General features: G+C 46.2%; 1 protein-coding gene across 6 annotated transcripts; it reads right to left on the bottom strand.

Moving 5' to 3' along the window:
* Position 1: 1 nt before the first annotated feature.
* Positions 2–20807, bottom strand: myo9b (myosin IXb). Of its 6 annotated transcripts, XM_084706799.1 has the most exons (42): positions 20549–20807; positions 20356–20449; positions 19061–19924; positions 16452–16546; positions 16020–16082; positions 15731–15830; positions 15507–15607; positions 14215–14338; positions 13819–13908; positions 13551–13667; positions 13260–13394; positions 12957–13078; positions 12623–12764; positions 12213–12408; positions 12013–12109; positions 11686–11778; positions 11495–11534; positions 11139–11261; positions 10923–11003; positions 10637–10747; positions 10201–10323; positions 9969–10118; positions 9395–9534; positions 8738–9223; positions 8508–8586; positions 7965–8171; positions 6894–6979; positions 6543–6643; positions 6145–6311; positions 5628–5735; positions 5221–5397; positions 5057–5098; positions 4820–4931; positions 4592–4665; positions 4218–4410; positions 3942–4070; positions 3698–3803; positions 2814–2945; positions 2373–2496; positions 2089–2180; positions 1680–1804; positions 2–1328 (listed from the first exon to the last, which is right to left on the bottom strand). In XM_084706799.1, the coding sequence occupies exons 3-42, from the start codon at positions 19859–19861 to the stop codon at positions 1033–1035; spliced, it is 5880 nt and encodes a 1959-aa protein (XP_084562925.1). In that variant the 5' UTR covers positions 19862–19924; positions 20356–20449; positions 20549–20807; the 3' UTR covers positions 2–1032. The 6 variants fall into 6 exon arrangements, with proteins under 6 accessions (XP_084562925.1, XP_084562920.1, XP_084562922.1 ...); XM_084706794.1 differs by lacking the exon at positions 7965–8171; XM_084706796.1 differs by lacking the exon at positions 7965–8171 and having other exon boundaries at positions 5221–5394.
* Between the last annotated feature and the right edge of the window lie 707 nt (positions 20808–21514).

The raw sequence follows: 21514 nt of genomic DNA, 5'->3' as shown, positions 1-21514 counted from the left end.
GTATCCTCTACCATAACTTTATTTGTGTGAAACATCAAAAACAGTCAGTTTAGACATCCAACAGAATAGGCCACATGATCACCACTGAAACTGCATAGTCAAGCTTATTATTGACAAAACAATCATGTTTGGTAACTACTGTACTCTAGACTCTAGAGCATTATGATGAATAAAAGAACAACATTGAAAGAAACATTTTCACCCCAATCAAGGATAATTTTTTCTATTACTCTCATCCAACAAAGGAACTCATTGTTTTGCCAGATCACTAACAACATATGACACAAAGACAAGACATGATAAACGTCTGAATAGAGTTAGTAAAATATGTTAAGAAAACATTTGAATGTCTTATTGAGGATTTAAAAAAAAAAATGAATATGTTAAAGTGATAACTTCAAACAATTGTGGCCAATCTAAACTAGAGTGAAATAAAGAGAACATTTTCACTTTGGTTTTCAGAGAAATGAAAAAAACAAGTCCTTGCCCGTGTCCATGGTGATTGCCAAAAATAACTCAGGCATACCTGCAATCCATTGCAAATAAGGCACCATGTCAAAAGTATATCTTAGATTTAACTTGGTTATATTCAAAATGACTTGATCCTCCTCAATATATTATTGTAATATTTTTGACAATTCACCAATACTTACATTAATACCAACATAAAAAGCTCCCAATACGTGCACACATATGTACATTTGTGGAATATTGTTCAAATCATCTACTTAGCTTGCCATGATACATTAGTTTTAAAATAAACTACAGACACACATGTGTATTTTCCCTCTGGAGAGAAACTAGTTCACCACCAACTCAGATCTCACAGTAGATACTCAATTCCCAAAGCAGCTTTCATCACTCCAAATAGGCAGGGAATGGATAAAGGTATCGAACGTGTTTGGTTCTTGCCAATAATTAATTGTTTGCCAATATTGTGCCACAACACAGCTTCCGTAATAACTCAAACAAAAAGAGGCACTGCTAGTTCTCCCCTTGCTTTCAAAATAATCTTAGAATCTAGCTTCGCTATTAGGAGTCCTCATCTATGAATGGTATGTCCAGGTCATCAAAGCTCCGACTCGTCTTAATAGTTGACTGGTTGTTGGGGGTGGAGGAGGCTGAGAAGGGGTGAGTGAGTTCTCCCTGGCCAGAGACGATGCAGAGTGATTGGGTAACATCGGTGCGTCGCCTAGATTGGCTTCCAGGTGTTGACCTCACCGTCTGGCCGCCTGGCTTCCCAGCGAGCACTCTCACTCTCTCTGCCAGGTCAGCAGGTTTAGAAGGGCACTCTGGCCTCTGGCCTGCCTGAAGTGGATTTACCCCTCCTACAACAGACACTACAGATTAGTACATTGGGTGATTTGATAAAGGAGGCTGGGTTGAGATGCAAGTCAAACCAAGCAAAAAACCACACAGTATCACACAGTATTACAAATAGGCTACCGAAGGGAAGGCCAATGTTATTCATTGTAAATACTGTAATTGACAGTACTATAAACCTCACTAACTGTATAGAAGACACACATGAACCATGACACACATTTCCAAATTGGGTAGTATTTGATGAAACACGACCACTCATCTATTAAAAACAATTTCTGACAATGATTTGACAAAATATTATCTGAAGAGGGCAGAGAACAGTAATCAGAACTGTACCATACCTCTCTACTGACCTTCCATGACTAAGCCCTGCAAGAGCTCATCTGCCAAGCTCTCGGAGCTTCTGGACGAGTCATAGTCCAGATTGTCGTCATAGTTCTCCTGCTCCAACTCAGGCAGCCTCGAGACCAGCTCATCCCTGTGAACACATGAGAGCTGAAAGCCTCAACACCACAGATGCTAATGAAGACACATATAGTATGCTAATCAGGGGATTGTGCTGATGTTGGGCCGACATAACCTTGGGAAACAACTACCAGGAATGCTAGAGTGGCACCACCAAGCACAAGCTGGTGGGACTTAGCTCTAGCTAACTAGAGGAACTTCTAACTGAAGGTGTTTTCTGAACAGCGGTGTCTTTCTAGTGTGAAGTGATGCACTGTCAAGTGGCAGTTTCAAAAACAACAGAAAGACTTGACTGACTTCTCCTCCTTGATGGATCTGATCCTCTCAATGAGGGACTTCTCTGAGTCCACGTGGGGCAAGGACAGCTCTGACAAGGGCTTCTCCTGGATCTGAACACACAACAGGAAGAGGTCAACACACCAAACACAAGACCTTAGTGTAAACACTAGACAGAGACATTCTTGAGAGAATCCACTGCTACAAATTTGGTGGCGTGGTGTTTTGGTTTTTAAAACACAGGAGAAAAGCTATGTCATATTTTGCTCGTGCTGTAGTTGACCGCTGGTGGGCCCACGCCTCACCGTGTTCTTTCTCTTCAGTCTGAGCTGGTTGACGGCCTGGTTCTCTGCGTACTCAAGTTCCTGGATGTCTTGCATCTTCTCATTGTAGCGTCTTAATTGTTCCAGTATCATGACTTCCACACACCTGGGATTCAAAACATGTCCAGTTAGGTTCCCACATGTACCTAACTTGAGGATGTAACCAAAAATAACTGGAAAATATGTAGGCTCCATCCTAATTCAAATGAAATCAAACTTTACATGTGTAGCCCTTTTTACACACAGGCTGCCCACAGGTCAGCGCTGATAACCAACCAAGAAACAAGAAAAAACGAATAACGATAACCCCCTAACCATCATTTAATGTCAATGTCGTACGACATGACCACATGCAAAAAGTGGGACGCTTGGTTCTGTAAACACGACAATCCCTGTTGGATAGAAACTAGAGGTTAGACTTACAAGGTAGTTTTGGACACGTCCTTCATGCCAAGGAAGGGGTCAGAGGCATCTGGTGAGCGCAGGATGCAGGGGGCAAAGACAATGGCCAGGGAGTTGGCAGACATGCGGTTGTTTGCCTCCTCTTTTGCCACTCTGCAATGAAAACTCAGTCAGCAGCCAACACTTCCCACATGTCATATTAGTGTACTACTAGAATGTTCTAATTACATGCCATGTCCCCTCCACGTACAGTACCAGTCAAAAGTTTGGACACATTTTCCCCTACATCCTGTATACTAACAAATTCTATAGCAGGAGTGAAGTATAGATATGAGGAATAATTTGTAACAGGTCATCTGAAAATCTTTAAACTTGCATGCCAAATATAATGGGTTGGCTAGACAACACTAAACAGTTGCACCCTAGCAGTAATATAGCACTTGTAAAGAAGTACACGTAGTCATGGCCAAAAGTATGTGAACGCCCCCACTAATTATTGAGATGTGGTGTCTCAGCAACACCTGTTGCTCACCAGTGCATCAAATCCTGCACATAGCCATGGAATCTCCATAGACAAAGCAGCTATATGCAAGCCTCACGTCAATATGTGCAATGCCAAGCATTTATACAATTGGGTGCTTCAAACCTTTGTGGCAACAGTTTAGGGAAGGCCTACTTCTGTTCCATCATGGCTGTGCCCCTGGGGTGAAAACGGGGTCCATAAAGACATGCTTAGAGGAGGTTGGTGTGGAGGAGAGGCCTGCACAAAGTCCTGACCTCAACCCAATTAAAACACCTATGAGATGATTTGGAACAATGGGATGTCCAGCGAGCTCATATAGATGCGATGATAAGCTGTCCACATCCTTTTGGCCATATAGTGTATGTAACACGAGACTCCCTACCTGACAAGATGAAAGATGAGTCTTTCCAGAGTGTTGAAGTTAGCTGAGGGAAGTTCATCCAGCTTTTTGTACACGGCTCTTATGCGTTCTGATTTCTCAGGCACCTCTGCACATAAAATTGTTTGTATATTTCAATAACATGACTTCCTTTATTTGAGCAGCCTGACTGCAAACAAGAGCCATCCGGACAGCCGATGTCATGGGCATCTCTTCCAGACATTTAGGACATAAACGGAGGACTCACCCACAGCGTGCAGGAAGTCGCTGTAAAGGGTGAAGGTCATGAGGGGGTCAGGCAGCTCTCGGAGCCAGCGTTTCACCAGCCCTGTGATGGTGTGGATGGGATAGTTATCCAGACACGCCCCCTTAGGATCTTAAGGCAAAGAAGGGAAGAAAAACATCACCTTTAAATGATCAGCGTTCCAAAGAGGATTACGCAGAAAGTCGGGAATAGTGCTCTCTCATCAAAGGAATTGAATTGAACCAAACACCCGGAACATTCTCCAGCAGCCCTCCGTACCCGTCTCCAGTAGCTGGTAGAGTTCCCTGGCCCGACAGGTGGAGCCTGACTTGCGGTAGATGCCCTCGGTGTACAGCCCGTTCATCTCCACGTGCTCCAGCATCATCTCCACCACCATGGGCACCAGGTTGGACTTGCTGGTCAGAGCGTACACCGGCACTCCGAAGTGAAGCAAGCCGTGGCTGCCATCGTGCTGCAACAGGCCGACGAGAAAGAAATATTCACGTATTATATGATGAAACGATATACTATAATTGTTAACGTAGCTGGCCAAACATAGCTAGCATCACGTAATCATTGATGCTACTAATTGACTCGGATTCTTCGTCCGATTAGGCCTGTAGGGTGTGTGGTCAGGGACGGTCCGAGCCTACCTTCTTCGCGCAGCGCGTGGAGCAATCGGTGATGATTTTGGCGAGGCACTTCTTGTGGCACACTAGTTTGCAAGCTTGACACAAGAGGAGAGGAAAAGAAGAGGGCGTGAAAGGGGCCGTTTGTATCCCGGCTCCCGTTTCCCTGAGCCTACGTTGTGCTGCGAAACAAAAGCTCCCGCTACATGAATACATGCTGTTAACGTGTTGCCATGGGTACAAGGCGCTCACCGCTGCACATGCAGGCCTTCTCCATGCCCCAGATGTAGGAGCCACACAGGTCACAGGACTGCATGATGTTGACTTGGTAGGTGCTGAACACGTGATCCAGAGGACTGTCTGCCTGTAGAAGGACAATTCCACATTACAACTAGGGCTGCTCGAAGCTGGACGTTCCCCAGAAAGCTGCATGTGAAGGCCAACTCTCAGGTTAAACCTGATTGGTGGAGGGAAACCAGCTTGACTTACACACATATCGTTTTTCCGCCTCTTCTTTGTCTTTTTTTTGGTCTGAAAGTTCATAAGAGACCAAGAAAGACAGTGGCTTCAATCATCAGACATCATTAAGCGACGAAAAAAAACAAAGAAAAACAAAGAAAAACTCGTACAAACATTTAAACGTGCAACGATACCTTAACAGGGTCGACAGCCCCCTTCCTCTTGATTTCCCCGCGGATGAAGCCGTCCAGTACAGACTGGAACAGGTTGACCACCAGCTGGACCTCATTCATCTGCTCGGCTCCTGCCAGGCTGGTTACTTTGTTTTTATAGCCCATCATCAGCCCCTTATAGCCCATGTGTGGCTTCTGCTAGCCAGGGGAGAGGAGATGGGAGTTAGCCATCTGGACAAGAGCAACTGTCAGGTCCTAAATCTGTTGCACTGATCTACAAAACACAGGTCACTGTTCTCTCTTTAAGACTGGAAAGATATCGATGCGTAACTTACATTAGGAGAATGTAAACTAGTAGGGTTCTAGGGATAAAGTGGGGCAGACAGGATGTGTTCGGCAGTGTCAGCAGGTACTGAAAGGACACTCACCGAGACAGAGTACATGCTCTTGATGGTTTCTCTAAACTGCATGGTGGACACCAGGAAGATGTTCTCCGTGTCAGACAGCTCCTTGATCCTGCCGCGCAGCTCGTTCACCTGAAGGCAGAGACGGCCAACGCCCACTTAGTGTCGCTAGGGAACATGCAGTCACTACGCTTTGAGGGATCCAGTTGTGACTATAGTAAACAGTCAAATATTTTTCAGCAAAGATATAGAGTCATATTGGATTAAAAAGAGTGTCCAATAGGGTGATTAGTGCAAAGTGATATTACTCTCCTTTTTAAAGTGCATGAACACAATCCAGTCACAGTAACGTCGTCAGCAAGTGCAAGTTAAAAGTCAACATGACTCATGCTCTCAACTACACTGAATGCTTTCAGTGAAGAACTGTAGGTTTCTCACAGGATTCTTGAACCCAATACTGACACGTTGGACACAAAGACCTACCGCCCATGGAGGGGGAGTGGTCTGATCGGAATCCTCCAATCAGGAGAAATCTGCTCACCTGGTTGCCCAGGAACTCGTCCAGGTGGCGAAGCTCGTTAACGTCTCTGATCTCCCTGTCCAGAGAGGCGTTCCATTCCTCGGAGACGCGCGTGGCCCTGCTGATTCTGATGGACGGGTTCCGTCCCTGGCTAGACAGCCTGTAGGACGTCTGGGTAGGAGAGGTGACTGTGGGTCGGAGGAGGATGAGGGGAGTGATCAGGGAGCCTGAAAAAGCCTGTTCTTTCTGGGTACTCAAGTTCTCGAGGGGACATTCTTTAACGAGTGACATGTCAACTGTTCTTTTAGGGTTTGCACTCTCATGAGCCACTAGATGGCAGCAAAGATGCAACTTTTTGTGGGACCTGCTGGATCGATCGAGGATTTGAGATTTATTGGGAGGGGTGCGAAAGAGCCCACCTTTATCTGACTGTGCCTTCTGGTGGGCCAGCTTCCCATCCTCCAGATTCTGGGAGTCTTTTGGCGTCCGCCATTTCAGGATCTTACTGAGGAAGCCAGATCTGTGGCAGATAAAATGTGTTCACCACAGTGTTAACCATTACCATGTTGTGTACAGTACAGCGGTAATGAGGCAGGGGAAATAATTACAGGGTACATCTGCCTTTATACAATACATTATCTATTTGAACTGCACCCAATCATCCGGGCCATTGAAACAGCAGATACTTTAGACTTTTCTCTTCTGATTTGATGGACAGAGATACTGTAACACCAAGTGCTTATATTGTTAAGTAGCTAAAGGAGCTTTACTTCTCTGGGGTGGTCAGCTGGGATATGGTAGAATTCCGACTGCTTGAGCTTGTGCTGAGCCTAGACCCATCCATGTCTGAAGATGGCTAGAAAAGACAACAAACAGCATCGGTCAAGATTGTGTATCAAATTGCAAATGGGTGGAGAACGTGGAATGTCTGCTGATGAAAAGAAAATAAAATATTTTCCATGTCTAGAATCCCAAAGCTCCGTAGAAGAATCCCAAACACCACCCTGCCAAAACAGCTGTCAACCATGTTCCCCTGCAGAAAACCACACCCATCTCTCCTCTCACAGCTCTTCCACTGCAAACAGGACTTGTAGCACAGCTAGGCCCATGTGCATACAAGAAAAGCTTCCTTCCATCTCTTCCCTTCGCCAAATCACAGATCTGACTTGACTGGACTGGTGACAAGTGAGCAGGGGAGCACACGTTTGAACCAAACGTTTCACGTTTGCAGCATTTCATTCAAAGAGAGCAGAAAGGAAGAACTCAGGTGAACATTTAAAAGACCCCCATCGGCCACATAAACCTTGACCTTTCTCGGTAATAAACACAATGTGTCTGGGTTTGTAATGCTAAACACGCTCAATTCACATAAGCGCTGAATGACTTAATAATTTTGTAGGCTAATTGGTTTAAAATAAATACACAATTTCCCAGATGTTATTAAACCGTTTAAAAAACCCTCCACCACATACATTCTCTATGAAGACTACCCACCAAAAGAGAAATTCCCTCCAGTAGAAATACAGAAAAATGTCCCTTATATGGCACAATTTTGCAAACGGTCACATTTATAAACCTTTTGTCACACAAAAGATCAGAAACAAGCTGCCGTCCGTGCTGTGGACGCTCCAGGTCACTGTCACAGCTCTGTTTCTCACGGCCACATGCTGCGGACCCCAAGCACAGAGCAGCACCCTTCACATGCCTGGGCAGGAATAGCGGTCCGAGTCTCCTTTTACCTAAGCAAAGCCCTGCATGCATGCAGTGGGAGTGGAGACGCCCCAGAGTCTGGCCTGGCAGAGGCGATGGGCAGAGGCGATGGGCAGGGAAGAGGGAAGTACCTGGACCCAGCGTTTGCTGGGCCGGAGCTCTACGTGGGTCAGGCTGTCTGCCTGCTTGAGCACACTGGGGCTGATGGGGGGCAGGGGGAAGCTCCAGTAGGCACTCTCCATGGACCTCCCATAGTCATGGAGCCCAGTTATCAGCCCACTGCGGGCGTGGGCTAAGCGGCGCTTGTGTTTGGTCCGTTTGTAGCGGAGCACGATGGCCTAGAGTGTGCGTGGGGTGAAGAAATGAGACATGGAGGGGCCGGGGGTGACTGACCTGCTTCCAATCTCCCCCATTCGTGACATGGGTTGATGGGCACAAGGGGATTGCGGGTCGACAGCACAACAAGGTCACATGACAGCTCAATTTCAGTTGTGGAACACAACACATGAGTAGTCTGCAACACTGTTTGACGATTAGGGGTTCTCAAGATTGCATCCATCAAGTCAAATAACCTGATGTTCTGTGAATGTATGTCCATTCACTATAATGTCCTGTCTGCAGATGGGAAGTTTGAACAAACCTGTGGTGTGTTGAGTGTTAAAGAGACACAGTACCTCAGATGGAGGGGGAGTGTCAGAATCAGAGGAGCTGGCCTTGGTCAAGTTGTCGACCGACATGGACTTTCCTTTGTTCCTAGTAAACAGGGGGACAAGTTCACCATTAAATTACATTAAGCCATTACTGCAGTGCATCTAGTCATGGGACAGTAAACAAAGGTAATTCAGAAACATTTGGAGGAGAGGCAAGAAAACAGTTGGCATTGAGGTGGAGGACAACGACATACTTCAGCAAACTGTTCCGTTGAGTCCTCAGCTGATTGGCCTCTGGACTGGAATTGTTCGACTGCCCTCCATCGGCCCTTCGTTCCTTCCACTTCTCACCCTTCTCCTTGATGGCCTCTTTCCCTGTGTAGCGCTGGAGGGAGCCTGTGTTAGAAGGACTGGTGTCCCTGCTTGGCGTTTTGCCCAGGGGGAGGGAGAGAGGTCGGCTGAGGGGCGGTGGGGATCCTCTACCCTCTTGTCGCTCCCTGTCTTTAATCGTCTGTTCAGGCTGAGCCTTGCTGGCGGCGTCCTGGCCGTTGATGGCGCCTGGTTCCTGGCTCCTGTTGGGGCTGTGCTCCAAGCCTCGCTGCCTCCTCAGCTCCGCTCTCTCCAGGCTCCTCTGACTGGAAGGCAGGGGCAAGGAAGGCCTCTCTCCATCACCCACGGGACTGTCCGGTTCCCCAGTGTTCTTCACATCACCAGTTCCTTTGTTCTCCTCTGGAGAATGACTACAGAAAGACCCATGGACATTTAAAAAAATAAAATAAAAGTCTGTACTTCCCAGACGTTTTTCTGCACGTCTTTCCTTATAAACGACCTAGCTGACAGTCTGAAGACTAGCCTTGCGCAGGGGGATATCCATATTCTAATGACCATGGTGCTACATGGTGGTACAGTACCTCTGGCGTTCTGAGAGGTCCTCCTTGTCCGCTTCACGATCGAGCAGGTACTGCTTCCTCTTCAGGGAGGTGCGCCACGCAGCCTGGATCACAGTAGCAGCTTGGCACCTGTTCTCCTCAAAGAACCCACGCCACATGTTCTAGGACGAGAGGGCAGCAAGGGAGGAGAGTTCAGCAGCTAGCTACTGCTCATGAATCATCAAAATCAACAAAACACCACAAAGGTTTGCTATAGGCTTGACCTTGACTGTGGTGTTGTTGCTAGGGTAACGTATACCCCCTTAAGTTCTAATAAGTCAGTCGCAATACTATCAACAACAACCTCATTCAATGTCATCTTAGCTGACGTTGTTTAGACTTTCCAAAAGTAGTGTCCAACCCAGCCACATAACCAAACACCTTCCTAGTGTGAGCAAGGATTTTACAAAGAAAGCTATCAGAATTTGACAGAAGTCTTGAAAAAACTACACACAGACACATCATATGCTACATTGCTAATAGTGGCTAAAGCAGTAAAACCTTTTGACTGTGCAGGGCTGAAAAGGGGTAGGGTCTACTGCCACAACGTAGATACCTGGATGAGAATAGCTGCATCCCTCTTCTCCAGGAAGTGCTTCCTGATCAGACAGGTCCGGAACCAGCGCTGCAGAATCACAATGTTCTGCATCACCTTCTTGTTGAGGGTTTCCTGGAGCCAGCGTTTCTGATGCTCTTTGAGAAACACCTAGACAAGCACAGACCAGTCAGAAGGAACAGCCAGAATAGTACATTTTGGGATTATAACATATATTCTATGCTAGGTTTACCTTGGTCTTTCCAATTTGGTAAGTGGTCTGTTCCAAGCCCATCTTCTGAAGAAAGCTGGATATGTCCTCGGGGGTAGCGGTAGCCTTCTTTGGCAGTAAGACTTTAAACTTCTCCAGGAACTCCTTCATAAACCAGGAGAAACCAAAATCACATTAATCCTCCAAGTTTTTTTTGTATTCAGACCTAATACATATGTTGTACACACACACACGTCATGTACTGGTCTTTTTTCCTTCTTATTTTGATCTGGAATACAAACGTCATCAGGTAGTATAACCACGACGGTTGCTGTAACGGTGTCACAGTAATGCAGGCACACTTTCAAACTCTATTAGCCCGATCATTAATCAGCGTGAAGCTTATGTTTCAGTGAGTAGAACGGCGTAGCGAGGGGCCCCCGGGGCCTGGCTTGCCAGACGTAACACAGTAACCTACCATGAAAGTGTACTTGGCTCCGTAGCCCGACTTCCTCATGCGCACCGTCTCAAGCATGCCGGTGTACCTCAGCTGCCTCCGCACCAGGCTCTCGTCAAAGTGCATCTCCTTCTGAGCACACGCACACACAAGCAACACGCTCGAGAAGGAATTCAAATGCAACACAACCTTTATTCGTCTTTATTCGACGACACAAAAGGGGTTTCACGGCTGCCACACAGATATGAGCATTTGAAAAAGGTCCAAGTGTGACTCCTTGCTACGGAGGTAGACCAAAGCGCCCTACCTTCCCAGCATTGGAGCGGAGGCAGTGGATGAAGAAAGGCTCCGCTTTTCCCAGAGTCTCCAGCAGCTTGTTGAGGGACGCCTACGGAACACATCCAGATGAATATGTCTGCCCAACACACAGCCCCACGTGTTCTTTTCAGTCCTAGCCTGCTATACTCGACAACTATTCCCTGCATTGGGCGGAGCGAGGGTGCACCGTCAACAAACCACGGACCTGAAACTGGGCACTGATGCTGGGGGGCTTCTTCTTCTGGTGAGGGTGGAGGAGAGCCTTTGTGGTGTGGTCGTGAAGGGTGAGACCCATGATGTACTTGAGGGACTGGGAGTCCATTAGGTTCTGTGGAAGAAGCAACAACACATTACTGCCCCACAGAACAAAAACAAGCCCAGGTCATAGGGGGAGAGAGAGTCTAAGTGGGAGATACTGTTCCCAGACACAGCAACAGAAAGAGCCGATCACTTTGGAGCCGCTTGGTGGATAACGGTTCATTAAAAAAAAAACATTTGTGGGAAAAAAAACGGATTGAGTCTATGTGGCCCATCTGATTTTGAGAGCTGCCATGACCTTACCTTAGGAATGAGCTGCTTTTGGCGGCTGCCCTTGCTTTTCCTGTGGCAATGGAGGAAAGAGAAATGGGTGATAATGGACTGAAGTGAATTAGAGAGGCAGTCAGGAGCGAGGCCCCTGCCAACACACACACACACACACAATCTCACTGGACGACCGAGGCCGTGTTCCAGCTCCAGCCTGAGGGACTTACTTCCTCTTTTCGTAGCTGGCGAAGATGTCCTCGAACACCTCAAGAGGAAGCTCGTCTGAGCGGTCGAAGGAGAAATCGAGTACAGAGGTTGGGCTGGGCAAGCAAGGACAAAGCATAAATAAAAAAAGACGACAGTTAATGGCAATACACATGACCTGCTTTACTGCCAACAATTATCCAAATCTGTTTTAGTTTGTAATGAATCTGATGTCCACACAGGTGATGACCTAACGGCAGAGCGCTTCAGTGCACATAGGTATTGAGAAGGGGACTGTTGAGTGCGGTATCAGTGCCCCGGAGAAATTAACATGCAGCAGTAGATCTTACCTCAACAACTCCAGACCGGAGCTTTTCTTTCTTAGTTTCCCCAGGGATACACGGGAGCTCAACCTTCTCACCCCTCCAGTGAACTGACCGGGTCCTCCTGCGTCACGCAACACACTGTCATCAATACAAACCCCTTTGTACAAAGTCCTACAACTGTATACCCCATTCGCTTCTTATACTAATCCAGGGAGGAGGGCTACCTGATCGTTCCCTGGCCCGCTGGCGTGCCACCTCGTTGAAGGCGGCGAGGATGCGGACGGTGGCCCGCAGGATGCCCCAGCGGAACACGGCGGCGGGGTTGGACCCGATCAGCTGACGCACGAAGGCCCGCTCGCTGCTGCGCAACAGCGACACGATGTCAGGCCGCATGTGGTCCGTGTTCTTCTCCCGGAAATCCTGAGAGAGAGAGGGAAAGAGAGAGAGACAGAGGGGGGTGTTTAAAGTTGAGAGGGGAGACATTTAGAAGATAAACGGTTTATACATATCAAATATCAAGGAATATTGCATTTCACAAAGCAAGCATGCACAGACAGCCAATTGGAGCTTTCAACGTGCCTGTTACAGTCAGCAAGGTCAGCTAGAGAAGGCTGCCCCCCTCACTCCCCTGTACCTTAATCTGGTATTTGACCCTCCCAGCAAAGTGATGGAGAACAAAAGCTGGCTCCATCACAGGTGTGAGCACAAACAATGGGTTGTTCTGATGCTGCTGCTTGAACTTGTTCAACAGGGTGTCGTTTGTGCCCTGGGGGAGGCTGGGCAAGGGAAAAAATACATATTCCAATATAGCCTTCGTGAGATTTCCATTCAACATGCACTACAATATTCGACCTTGTTCACAGTATATCCCTGTATATACTAATCATATTATCAGTCATAACCAACACTGGAGACATGTTCACAAGTGGAAGTGGAAAACAAAGACAGTAAAGACCATGAAGACGTACTTGCTCTCTTCATCCAACAGGTGAAAGAGCCCAGTAGGTTTCTTGCTGATCAGATGAATGCAGCTCATGTTGTCAGTGTAGTCTATGTTGTGCCAGGTGATGCCCTCTTTGCAGTACTCCTCCTGGGGGGGGGGGGGGGTAAAGGAATGTGTTGATGAGAATGCCAACGGTAACAACAGGTCTTCGTTGTGGACAAATAGGAGGGGTGTGTCAGGTGGGTGGGGAGGGGGAGGAGGGGAGGGGGGGGGGAGTGAGGGGAGGGGGGGGGAAGGGGAGTGAGGGGGGGGGGGGGGGGCTTAGCACCTGCTCAAGTGTGAAGATGTGCTGGTTGAAGTAATGCTGAAGCCTCTCGTTGGCATAGTTGATGCAGAACTGCTCGAAGCTGTTGGTCTTGAAATCCTCAAACCCAAATATATCCAGGATTCCGATGGACAGACACTGAAACCAAACCAGCAGACGGGCGTCACCTCACCGCGCCCTAAAAAAGGTAGCGCGTCCCGTTCCCTTGTCACACCTGTACCCAGGGTCACCGGTCAGGATAACGTCTCTCCCACACACGTCCACTCTCTGAGCCTGCCGTGGAAGAGGACTCACCGAGACGGACTCCTCCATGTCTCGCTTGTTGAGCAGAGCATGGTTGATGTGGAGGAGAATCCAGTCAAACAGAGCGCCGTACAAGGACTTGGCCATGGAGTCCCTCGCCGTGGTGGCCTGCGGGGACAGCGAGAAGGCCAGGGGATGGGTCAGAACGTGCTGCCGTGACAGGCGAACAGGGAGTAAGCGACTGGACTATTCAGCTGGCGACGGAATTAGCAATGGATGATGATTGTGTGGAAATGCAACAGGTGTGAGGAATCACCACCTCCTTGAGGGAGTAAGGAAGGACCAGCGTGACCTTGGCCGTGGTCGATTTCCGCTTGGTCAAAGCCTCCACCAACAGCTGCTTTTTGACCTGGAAGACAATTTAAAAAGAGGCTTCTTTTGGGAAACAAGTCTGGGGTAACATATCGTGGCACAGAGTCCAACCTTCAACAAGATAATACACCCCTCTACAATGCAGAACAAACAAAGAAATCTCCCCTCTTCAGCTTGGTTCAGCTATTTTGAAAAATCACAAATGGAAAATGCTCGGCACCGACCCCAGAAGCAGATCATTGAGATCCCTTCATAAATAGAACAGATGTAGACAGATATGTAGAAAAACAGATCTAGATTTGTATATGAGTCTAACAGTGCTAAACACAGCTGCTGAACTTACCGTGAGCAGGTCAGATAGTGTTGACAGGACGTCTGCAGGGCCCGCCTCCAGCACCTGTCCGTCCTCAGACAGTGTGTAGGTAATGTTGCCCAGGTAGAGAATGGCAGAGAGCACTGAGAAGATCCTGTACATGCACACACACGCACACACACACACACACACACACACACAGCTGAATTACTTACAGTACATAGCATGAAGACTACTTCGGATAAAAGTGTCCGCTACATGAACAGAATCAGAATTGGCTTTGCAGTCAGTTTGCACAAACATAGATTACGATTGTGAATTCAAATGTGACGTCAACATTGTTTATGAGTTATTGACACTATTCACAACCACCCATTGACATCCTCCACAATGGAGGAGGTTCAGAAGGAGCTCGGGCTGGAGAGCCCTGGATCAGGTGAGAGGCTAGGTACAGCCCTGCTGCGCCTGTCAGGCCCTGAGACAAGCAGGGCCTGTCGGAGATAAGAACTGCATTCCTGCCCTGTCGGGACTGACTTGTTCCAACCTGCTGCTCCCCAAACAGAGGAGGAATTCCTGGAAATGCCATTATACAAGCCAGTCCATTGGACAAGTAGACTTTAGGCTGATGAATATATTTTGATGATAAGAAATGGACATGTATCTGGTTTTGATCATTCCAAGTTTTAGTTGATGTCTGATCAATGAATGTAAAAAACAGGATAGATTCAAAATTGTGTACGTTCTATACAGTTGTATTTAGTAAATGCTTTGCTTAGCTCACTTGCAGTAAAGTTCAGTAAAGTTTGTGACATTTACATAGAATAACTCACTTTGGTTTCATTTAGTTTAATAACAGCTTGACTGCAATGTTTTCAGGCACAGCAAGGATTGAGTCTGAAGGACTAACTATACGTAATGCACTTCCACTCTGATCCAGAGGAAACCCTGACCTCTTGTCCTTTCACCCATATCCACACCTACCAACAGCAACACCAACCAGCTTACAAAGGTTCAATCTTAGGTATGAACTTAGTTACACTAAACCACACAGGCTCACATCATTAAATATGAGTTTAGTTCAGAAAATCGACTTACATTTGGTGATTTTATGCCTACTCCTAAAACCCTTTATGTTAATTTGTCTCGGGGGTATGGTTACAGTATGACATTGCAGGAATTGATGACAACCAAGCAGGTAACATACATGTATGAGGTACTGTAGAGTGTGGAGTGTTTTAGGGTAAAGGATCCTTCACTGACTGTTTTTCCTGATCAGACATGTACTGTACATACTGTGGATTGTATACATATTCTGTACATACTGTGTCTTGGTAGCCGGCAGGAAGCCGACCATCTCCATAGCTTGATGGAGCCTTTTGTACTCATGCCTAAAATCCTCTTCATCTTCCAGATCAAAGTTCTCCTATATGATGACAGAGACAATCACACACAGTGTGTATTATAGCACATTATGCAACATATTGTGCATGCTTCACAGCAAAACCATTGCTAGGCGTGTCCATGTGGTCAGTGCACAAGGGATCACCTGATTGAGGTAGAGGTAGTCTTGGGGCTGTAATAGTCGAAGCTTCTTCTGTTCCTCCTTGGCCGCTCCCACCAGAAGATAGTAAAACACATGGTAATTCCTGGAGGGGGTCAGAGGTCACACCGACATCAGGCTAATCAGAGCAAGACTTCCTCATACGAGTCATTCTATAGGACTGTAATCAAAAATGTTTTTTTAAAGATGATATGCTTTGAGGTTCTGAGGGATATGCTTTTCGAGTTCAATGTATTTGAGAGGCATGGCAGCATTACAATGGACATGTTCATACCTCTCACTCTTATCTCGGACTACCAGGCGACACTTTTCCAGCAGGTACTTCTCTATGACCGCCCTGTATACGAGACAAGCAAACTGTCAATATCATCACATGGGATAGAAGGTCAGATTAGGAAGCTCTCAAAATGTCCAGAGAATGTGTGGGAGCAAAACCGTGACAGAAACTAAGGTCAAACAAATAAAGATAAAGGGACTGTCATGGCCGTCAGAGAAAGCCCCAAACATCTAACCCTCGTATTTATTTGGTGAGCTTCAAATGACTCCTGGTTTGAGCAGGACAAACTGGTTTTCAATAACGAATCCATCATTAGTTGAACAAAAAGAACCCCTAAGCACTTTGGCTGTGGCTTTGTCTTAGTGTTACTACTGTCAGCAACAAGAGGCGTTGCTTTTGGTGGGTGCCTGAATCTGGGCTGTGACTCACCCCCTCACTACACCACTCTCCAGATAGTTGACTTGGATGAACTTTCCAAAGCGGCTGGAGTTGTTGTTCTGCGCAGTCTTGGCGTTGCCAAAGGCCTGTTGAGAAAAGATACACAGGTGTTTTACTGTTAAATAAACTGGCACGGTGCAATGACGGACTTGAGTCATTGCAAGAAAATTCTCATTAGGCTTGGACTGAATACATAAACATGGAGGATATGCTAAGTGCAGCCCATAAAACAAAGTAGGTCACAAGGAACACCTCATGTATACTTCACACTGTCCAATGTCAATTCAACCACTGCAGTTATGTACTAGCTTCCTCATCATGATGTAGTTGAGGGTAATGCATGTGTTCTGCTCTGAACAGACACAAAACATGATGCCACTACAGTCTTCTTGGAAGAACTCTCAACGGGAAACTCGCGCATTAACTGAAAACTGGCACACTTATATAGGAATGTACCCCCTCAACAGTCACTGTGTCATACACAGAGAGGGAAAAAGAGAGGAACAAGAAACATAAAGAGAGCTGGAAGGTTAGATAAAAGAAGTGGGAACGCGAGATAAAAACGCACACGTGTGAATTTATGGGCCTGCGCGGTAGGCGGGGCTTGCCAGACGAGCCGACCCAGCCTGTCTTGACATGTTCCCATTTCTCCATCTCTCTCTTCCTGTCTGTCGCTGGAAGCCAACACCCTTGTCCTCTGTATTTCCTTATGGAGCCTTTGAGCCGCTGCTGCTCACAGCACACAACCCCTCCAGGTGAACCAGCCTGCCTGCCTGCCTCTACCTACCTCCCTCTCCATGGCAGGTGCCACAGTCTCCGTTGTTCTCTCAGGACAGTTAACAATTCCTACCAATGCTTTTCTAAACTGATCACATGGCAGACTGCACACAACAAGAGCAATCAGTTCCCTATTGAGGAACTTGAACTTTGCTATTTTCAGTTCTGGATTCACGGGTTTGACATGGAATTGTGCAATATGCTCAGATAAATGATGACACTGACTTGAGCTAACTTGGCAAACAGGAACTATTAATAAATGAATAAAACAAACTGTCTGCCTTCTACTGACTGTTTTTCCTACGGAGATCATGTCATGTAGAAGTAAACATCATCATAATAATGACAGGAAATTGATGAACACTGGAATGTCATTAACCTTTCATAGCGGTTTCTCTGTTGGAAAGGAGACATTCTTGTGTAGAGTTAACATTAACATTAGCCTAATGGCTTGTTGATTGCGCAACCCATCAGTAGCACCAGAGGCAAATCACTTTGGCACAAGCTCTCAATACCCATTTCCTATTCAATTAGGTTGAAAAATCAATTTGAACCAACACAAAAAAACATACCTCTCAGCTCCAACTAAAGATAAATCTAAGCCAGTGACCGGCAATGAAAGGTATGCATGAGATGGAAAGAGAGACCAGGGGAGGGTAGATAGAGTGAAAAGCTGTTTTTAAACCTGTTGGGCCTGTTTAGAGAGATGCGGAGGGAAAAGGAATCCAGCAGGCAGTGCCTTCAGGAATGGGTGTGTTAGGTGTTCAATAGAACAGTCCTTTGAGTCCTGTGCTTATGCAAAGGGTTATCAATAACACTTTGTACAAGAAATGTACGGATATAATTGACATAAAATCAATCACTAGAGTTTTTCTTTTTTGTGAAAAAAATGTATAAAAAAATATATGGTGCTCCTGTGTCAAAAATACATATCTGTCTTAAGAGCTGTCACTTTACAAATGTTCCCTTTGCAAAGGTTCCCTTTGCAATCATGGGATCAAGCCATATAATTGGCAAGAAAAGGTGTTATTAGATTACCTTTATATAGAAAGAAAATATTTTCCAGGAAAGGCTTGTTTTCCATTAACACCTGAGCACTACAAGAACTGGTGGACACAAAACTGACAGAAACAAAGTTGGTACAGTGCATAGCCTGGTTATCCCTTTTCCTTTACCTGACAAAACACAGGTAGGGAATCAAGTGTTTGCCCTAAATGTGACAACTAAAGATGAAAATAGGCCTTGCTCAATGTGTCACATGATCAATCGGTTCCGTGGTCATGGTGGGTTCAGGGTGTGCTTTGAGTTGGACGTAAATAGTGCTACTGTTTTTACTTTTGTTTGCTTCCTGTCTGAGTGTGGTGTCTACCTCCTTGATGGATATATGGTAGTGTCTGCAGCACGTAATTTCTTCTCAGAAAGAGATTAGATTGCTTTTCCGTTTTCGTCCTTTCTATGTGAGTGCATTTGTGTCTCATACATGTTTCTGAGCTATACCTGGTCTTAAGACTCATCCCTTCATTCAAAATGTTCTTTCAGGAGAGACACATACAGTAACAGCAGCTACAGTCATGTGTCCCATTAAGATCCTCGAGCAACAATGCAGGAGCTTTATCAACTCTGACGCTCCACACGCAGTCTCAACCCACAAAACAACACTTTCAATACCGCCTTCCATTTCCTCAAAACCATCCCAAGTCACACTCGTTAAGTAGGAACCACACTAACCAACTTTCACTATGTCGGCCTTTACTGTCGCTCATTTGGAGCTGTGTTTGTATGTGGTGTGACAGTAAGTGGCTCCCCTCCTATCGACTACCTACCTCCAGCACAGGGCCTGCCCCCAAAATGGTGCGCTCTGCCCCGCTGCTGAAGCCCTTCTGGCTGAGGGCGGTCAGGCAGTGGATCAGATAGTTGGTGCTCTGGGTCTTTCCTGAGCCACTCTCCCCGGATATGACGATACACTGGTTCACCTGCTTCTTCAGCATGGCGTGGAAGGCCACGTCCGCCACTGCAAAGATGTGAGGTCTCAACCTCCCCAGTGGCTGGTTTTCATACATCTTGACATACTTGGGGTTGTAGATGGGCAGGAACTTGAAAGGGTTAATGGCGATGAGGATCCCACTGGCGTAGGTGTAGATTTGCCGTTTGTCGAAGCGCTGGCGCAGAGCGCCCAGAATACTGTCCTCGGTCAGGACGGAGAGGTTACACAAGTCGTCTGTGTCCTCGCCCTGTAACGCCTGGTCAGTCTGTTGTACCTGATATGCTCTTCTTTGATTTGTGTCATCTCCTCTCTGGAGGATGAAGAAGAAGCCCTGGCTCTGAGGGTGCTGCTTCTGAAACCTGGGAGGCCAAAGAAGGACTCTCTCCACAGGCAGCTCCCTGGGCTCCAGGGCCCTGGTCTCCCCTCCTTCCCTCTGGACCTCCAGGAGGGAGTATGGCCAGCTCATATCCAAGCCCAGGGTGGCCCCAGCGTTCTGGATGACATGGGCTGCAGTGACCCCGGCGCTGACTTGGAGGGTGCAACATGATGCGGTGTCCTCCTGGCTCAGCCTGGGGTAGATCTGGAGCATGAACGCCTGTCCATCCTGATAGGCTGCTCCCTCAGCGAGAGTGACGCTCATACTGATACGTCCCGGGACCCCTCCGCATACCTTCACACACCCCAACTCAACATGTACACAATGCTGGGAGGGAAGGGAGACATGCATCAGATGACATAAGATTAAAGACAGGGGTATAAGTGAATTTTTGAAATTGTATCTTTAGATTTTACAATCCCTTTTTTATTCACTGAAATGAGACCAACTGACCTACTAGTTTGCTGAAAGGTTTATGGAATTACTTAATTACAGTCCATACCCCATGTAAGATATGTGTCACACAAAGCTCCCAAAAGGAGGGCTAAAGCAGAGCTTAAAATTATCCCAGCAGTAAGATAAGCATGTGCATACTTGTCCCGGTTTCAGTAAGTAGCCTTGTACCAACAAGGGACACAAATGGAGTAATATGGTTAAATGCTACTTTTATCATCTAATAAATATATTAACCTTTACAGGGCTATAAAACTTATAACAAATATTACGATAAACATGACTTTCTTAGTCGAAAACCTTACCTTTTTATTTGGGTTGTGTAGAGAAAAACATTGTTGACAGATAAAGCTCTCTTTTTCACTGGTCTCCCAAAACACGTTCAGATCAAATAATCACCTGCGTGGTACCGAAAGGTGTAAAATGTATGTCATTGAATTGAAACGAAAGCAAAATTATTCGCAGAGTGCGAATTTGACGGTCAGGTTCATGTCTTACCGACAGCTGACTGCGAGAATGTATTTTTGCTTGTCGAATTGCTACTTCCTAGATTTTTCCACGCGCTTTTGTCAGAGCTGCCGTCGCTTAGGTGCATACAGTAGTTTTCCTTTTGTACAGTAATTGACTAAATACATCTCAAATATGTAAAGATATAGTACAATATATATTATTTTTTTCAACTTTAAAGACGGAATTGTTGTTTCACATGCCTACTTCATTGCCGAAGTAATCTTAGACTGCCTGATTGAGCAATTGATTGATTTAAACTTTCGTGTGCAAGGTTTGATACCCCCTAGTGGAGATTGAAGGTACTGTACTGGTATTACTGTAATTGTTTCTACATTCAGTTCAATTGCTCCCTCCTCAGGCCCCTCTAAACCGGAACTCTCTCCTCAGGCCCCTGAAGCCGGAACACTCTCCTCAGGCCCCTTTTTTCATGTGTATCCGAGGTATTAGCGCCACCGCTGGTCGGAGGATACTGTAGGCTATTTATATTAATAAGCATTGAACTTCGGTTTTAGCATAACAAGTCGTGTTTAACAAAGCGGAAATTAGCATTGCGGCTAGCGTTACGTACAGGGTTCTAAATTAACACCCGCCAACCCTCCAAATGCGGGCTAAATTTCGTTTTCATAATAAAAACTCGCTAGCCAGTTTGGCCGGTGATAGCCTACATGAGGCATTTCATTAATGATACAGCTATGTTCTCGGCATGGTTATTGTTAATTTATCCCCTTAAGTTTCCCATGAACACTGTGCCGTAATCCTACGTTATTGTAATATGGAATATATGTTTAGTACTATTATTACACATCTTTATGATTGAGGTGGTAATTGATGAAGCAACATTTAACATAAATACAAGGATATATATTGATTTCAGATTAAATAAGTAACAGTTTGAATGCAGTTGTTTCATAGTTTTCACAGTGTTTTATTACATTCCACAGACACATTTTTCAG

The sequence above is a fragment of the Hypomesus nipponensis genome, chromosome 10 (assembly GCF_054491055.1).
Source record: "Hypomesus nipponensis isolate SF chromosome 10, ASM5449105v1, whole genome shotgun sequence".
Classification (NCBI taxonomy): domain Eukaryota; kingdom Metazoa; phylum Chordata; class Actinopteri; order Osmeriformes; family Osmeridae; genus Hypomesus; species Hypomesus nipponensis.
This window is presented reverse-complemented; position numbering and strand designations above follow the sequence as displayed.

Bases quoted from the DNA above. Each gene is read 5' to 3' on its own strand.
- myo9b (XM_084706799.1), bottom strand. From the start codon at position 19,861: ATGAGCGTCACTCTCGCTGAGGGAGCAGCCTATCAGGATGGACAGGCG. The intron at 16,083-16,451 runs GTGAGTCACAGC...TCTCGTATACAG, and splicing joins GAGAGTGGTGTAGTGAGGGG to GGCGGTCATAGAGAAGTACC. The intron at 3,804-3,941 runs GTGAGTCCTCCG...TTTTATGTGCAG, and splicing joins CGACTTCCTGCACGCTGTGG to AGGTGCCTGAGAAATCAGAA.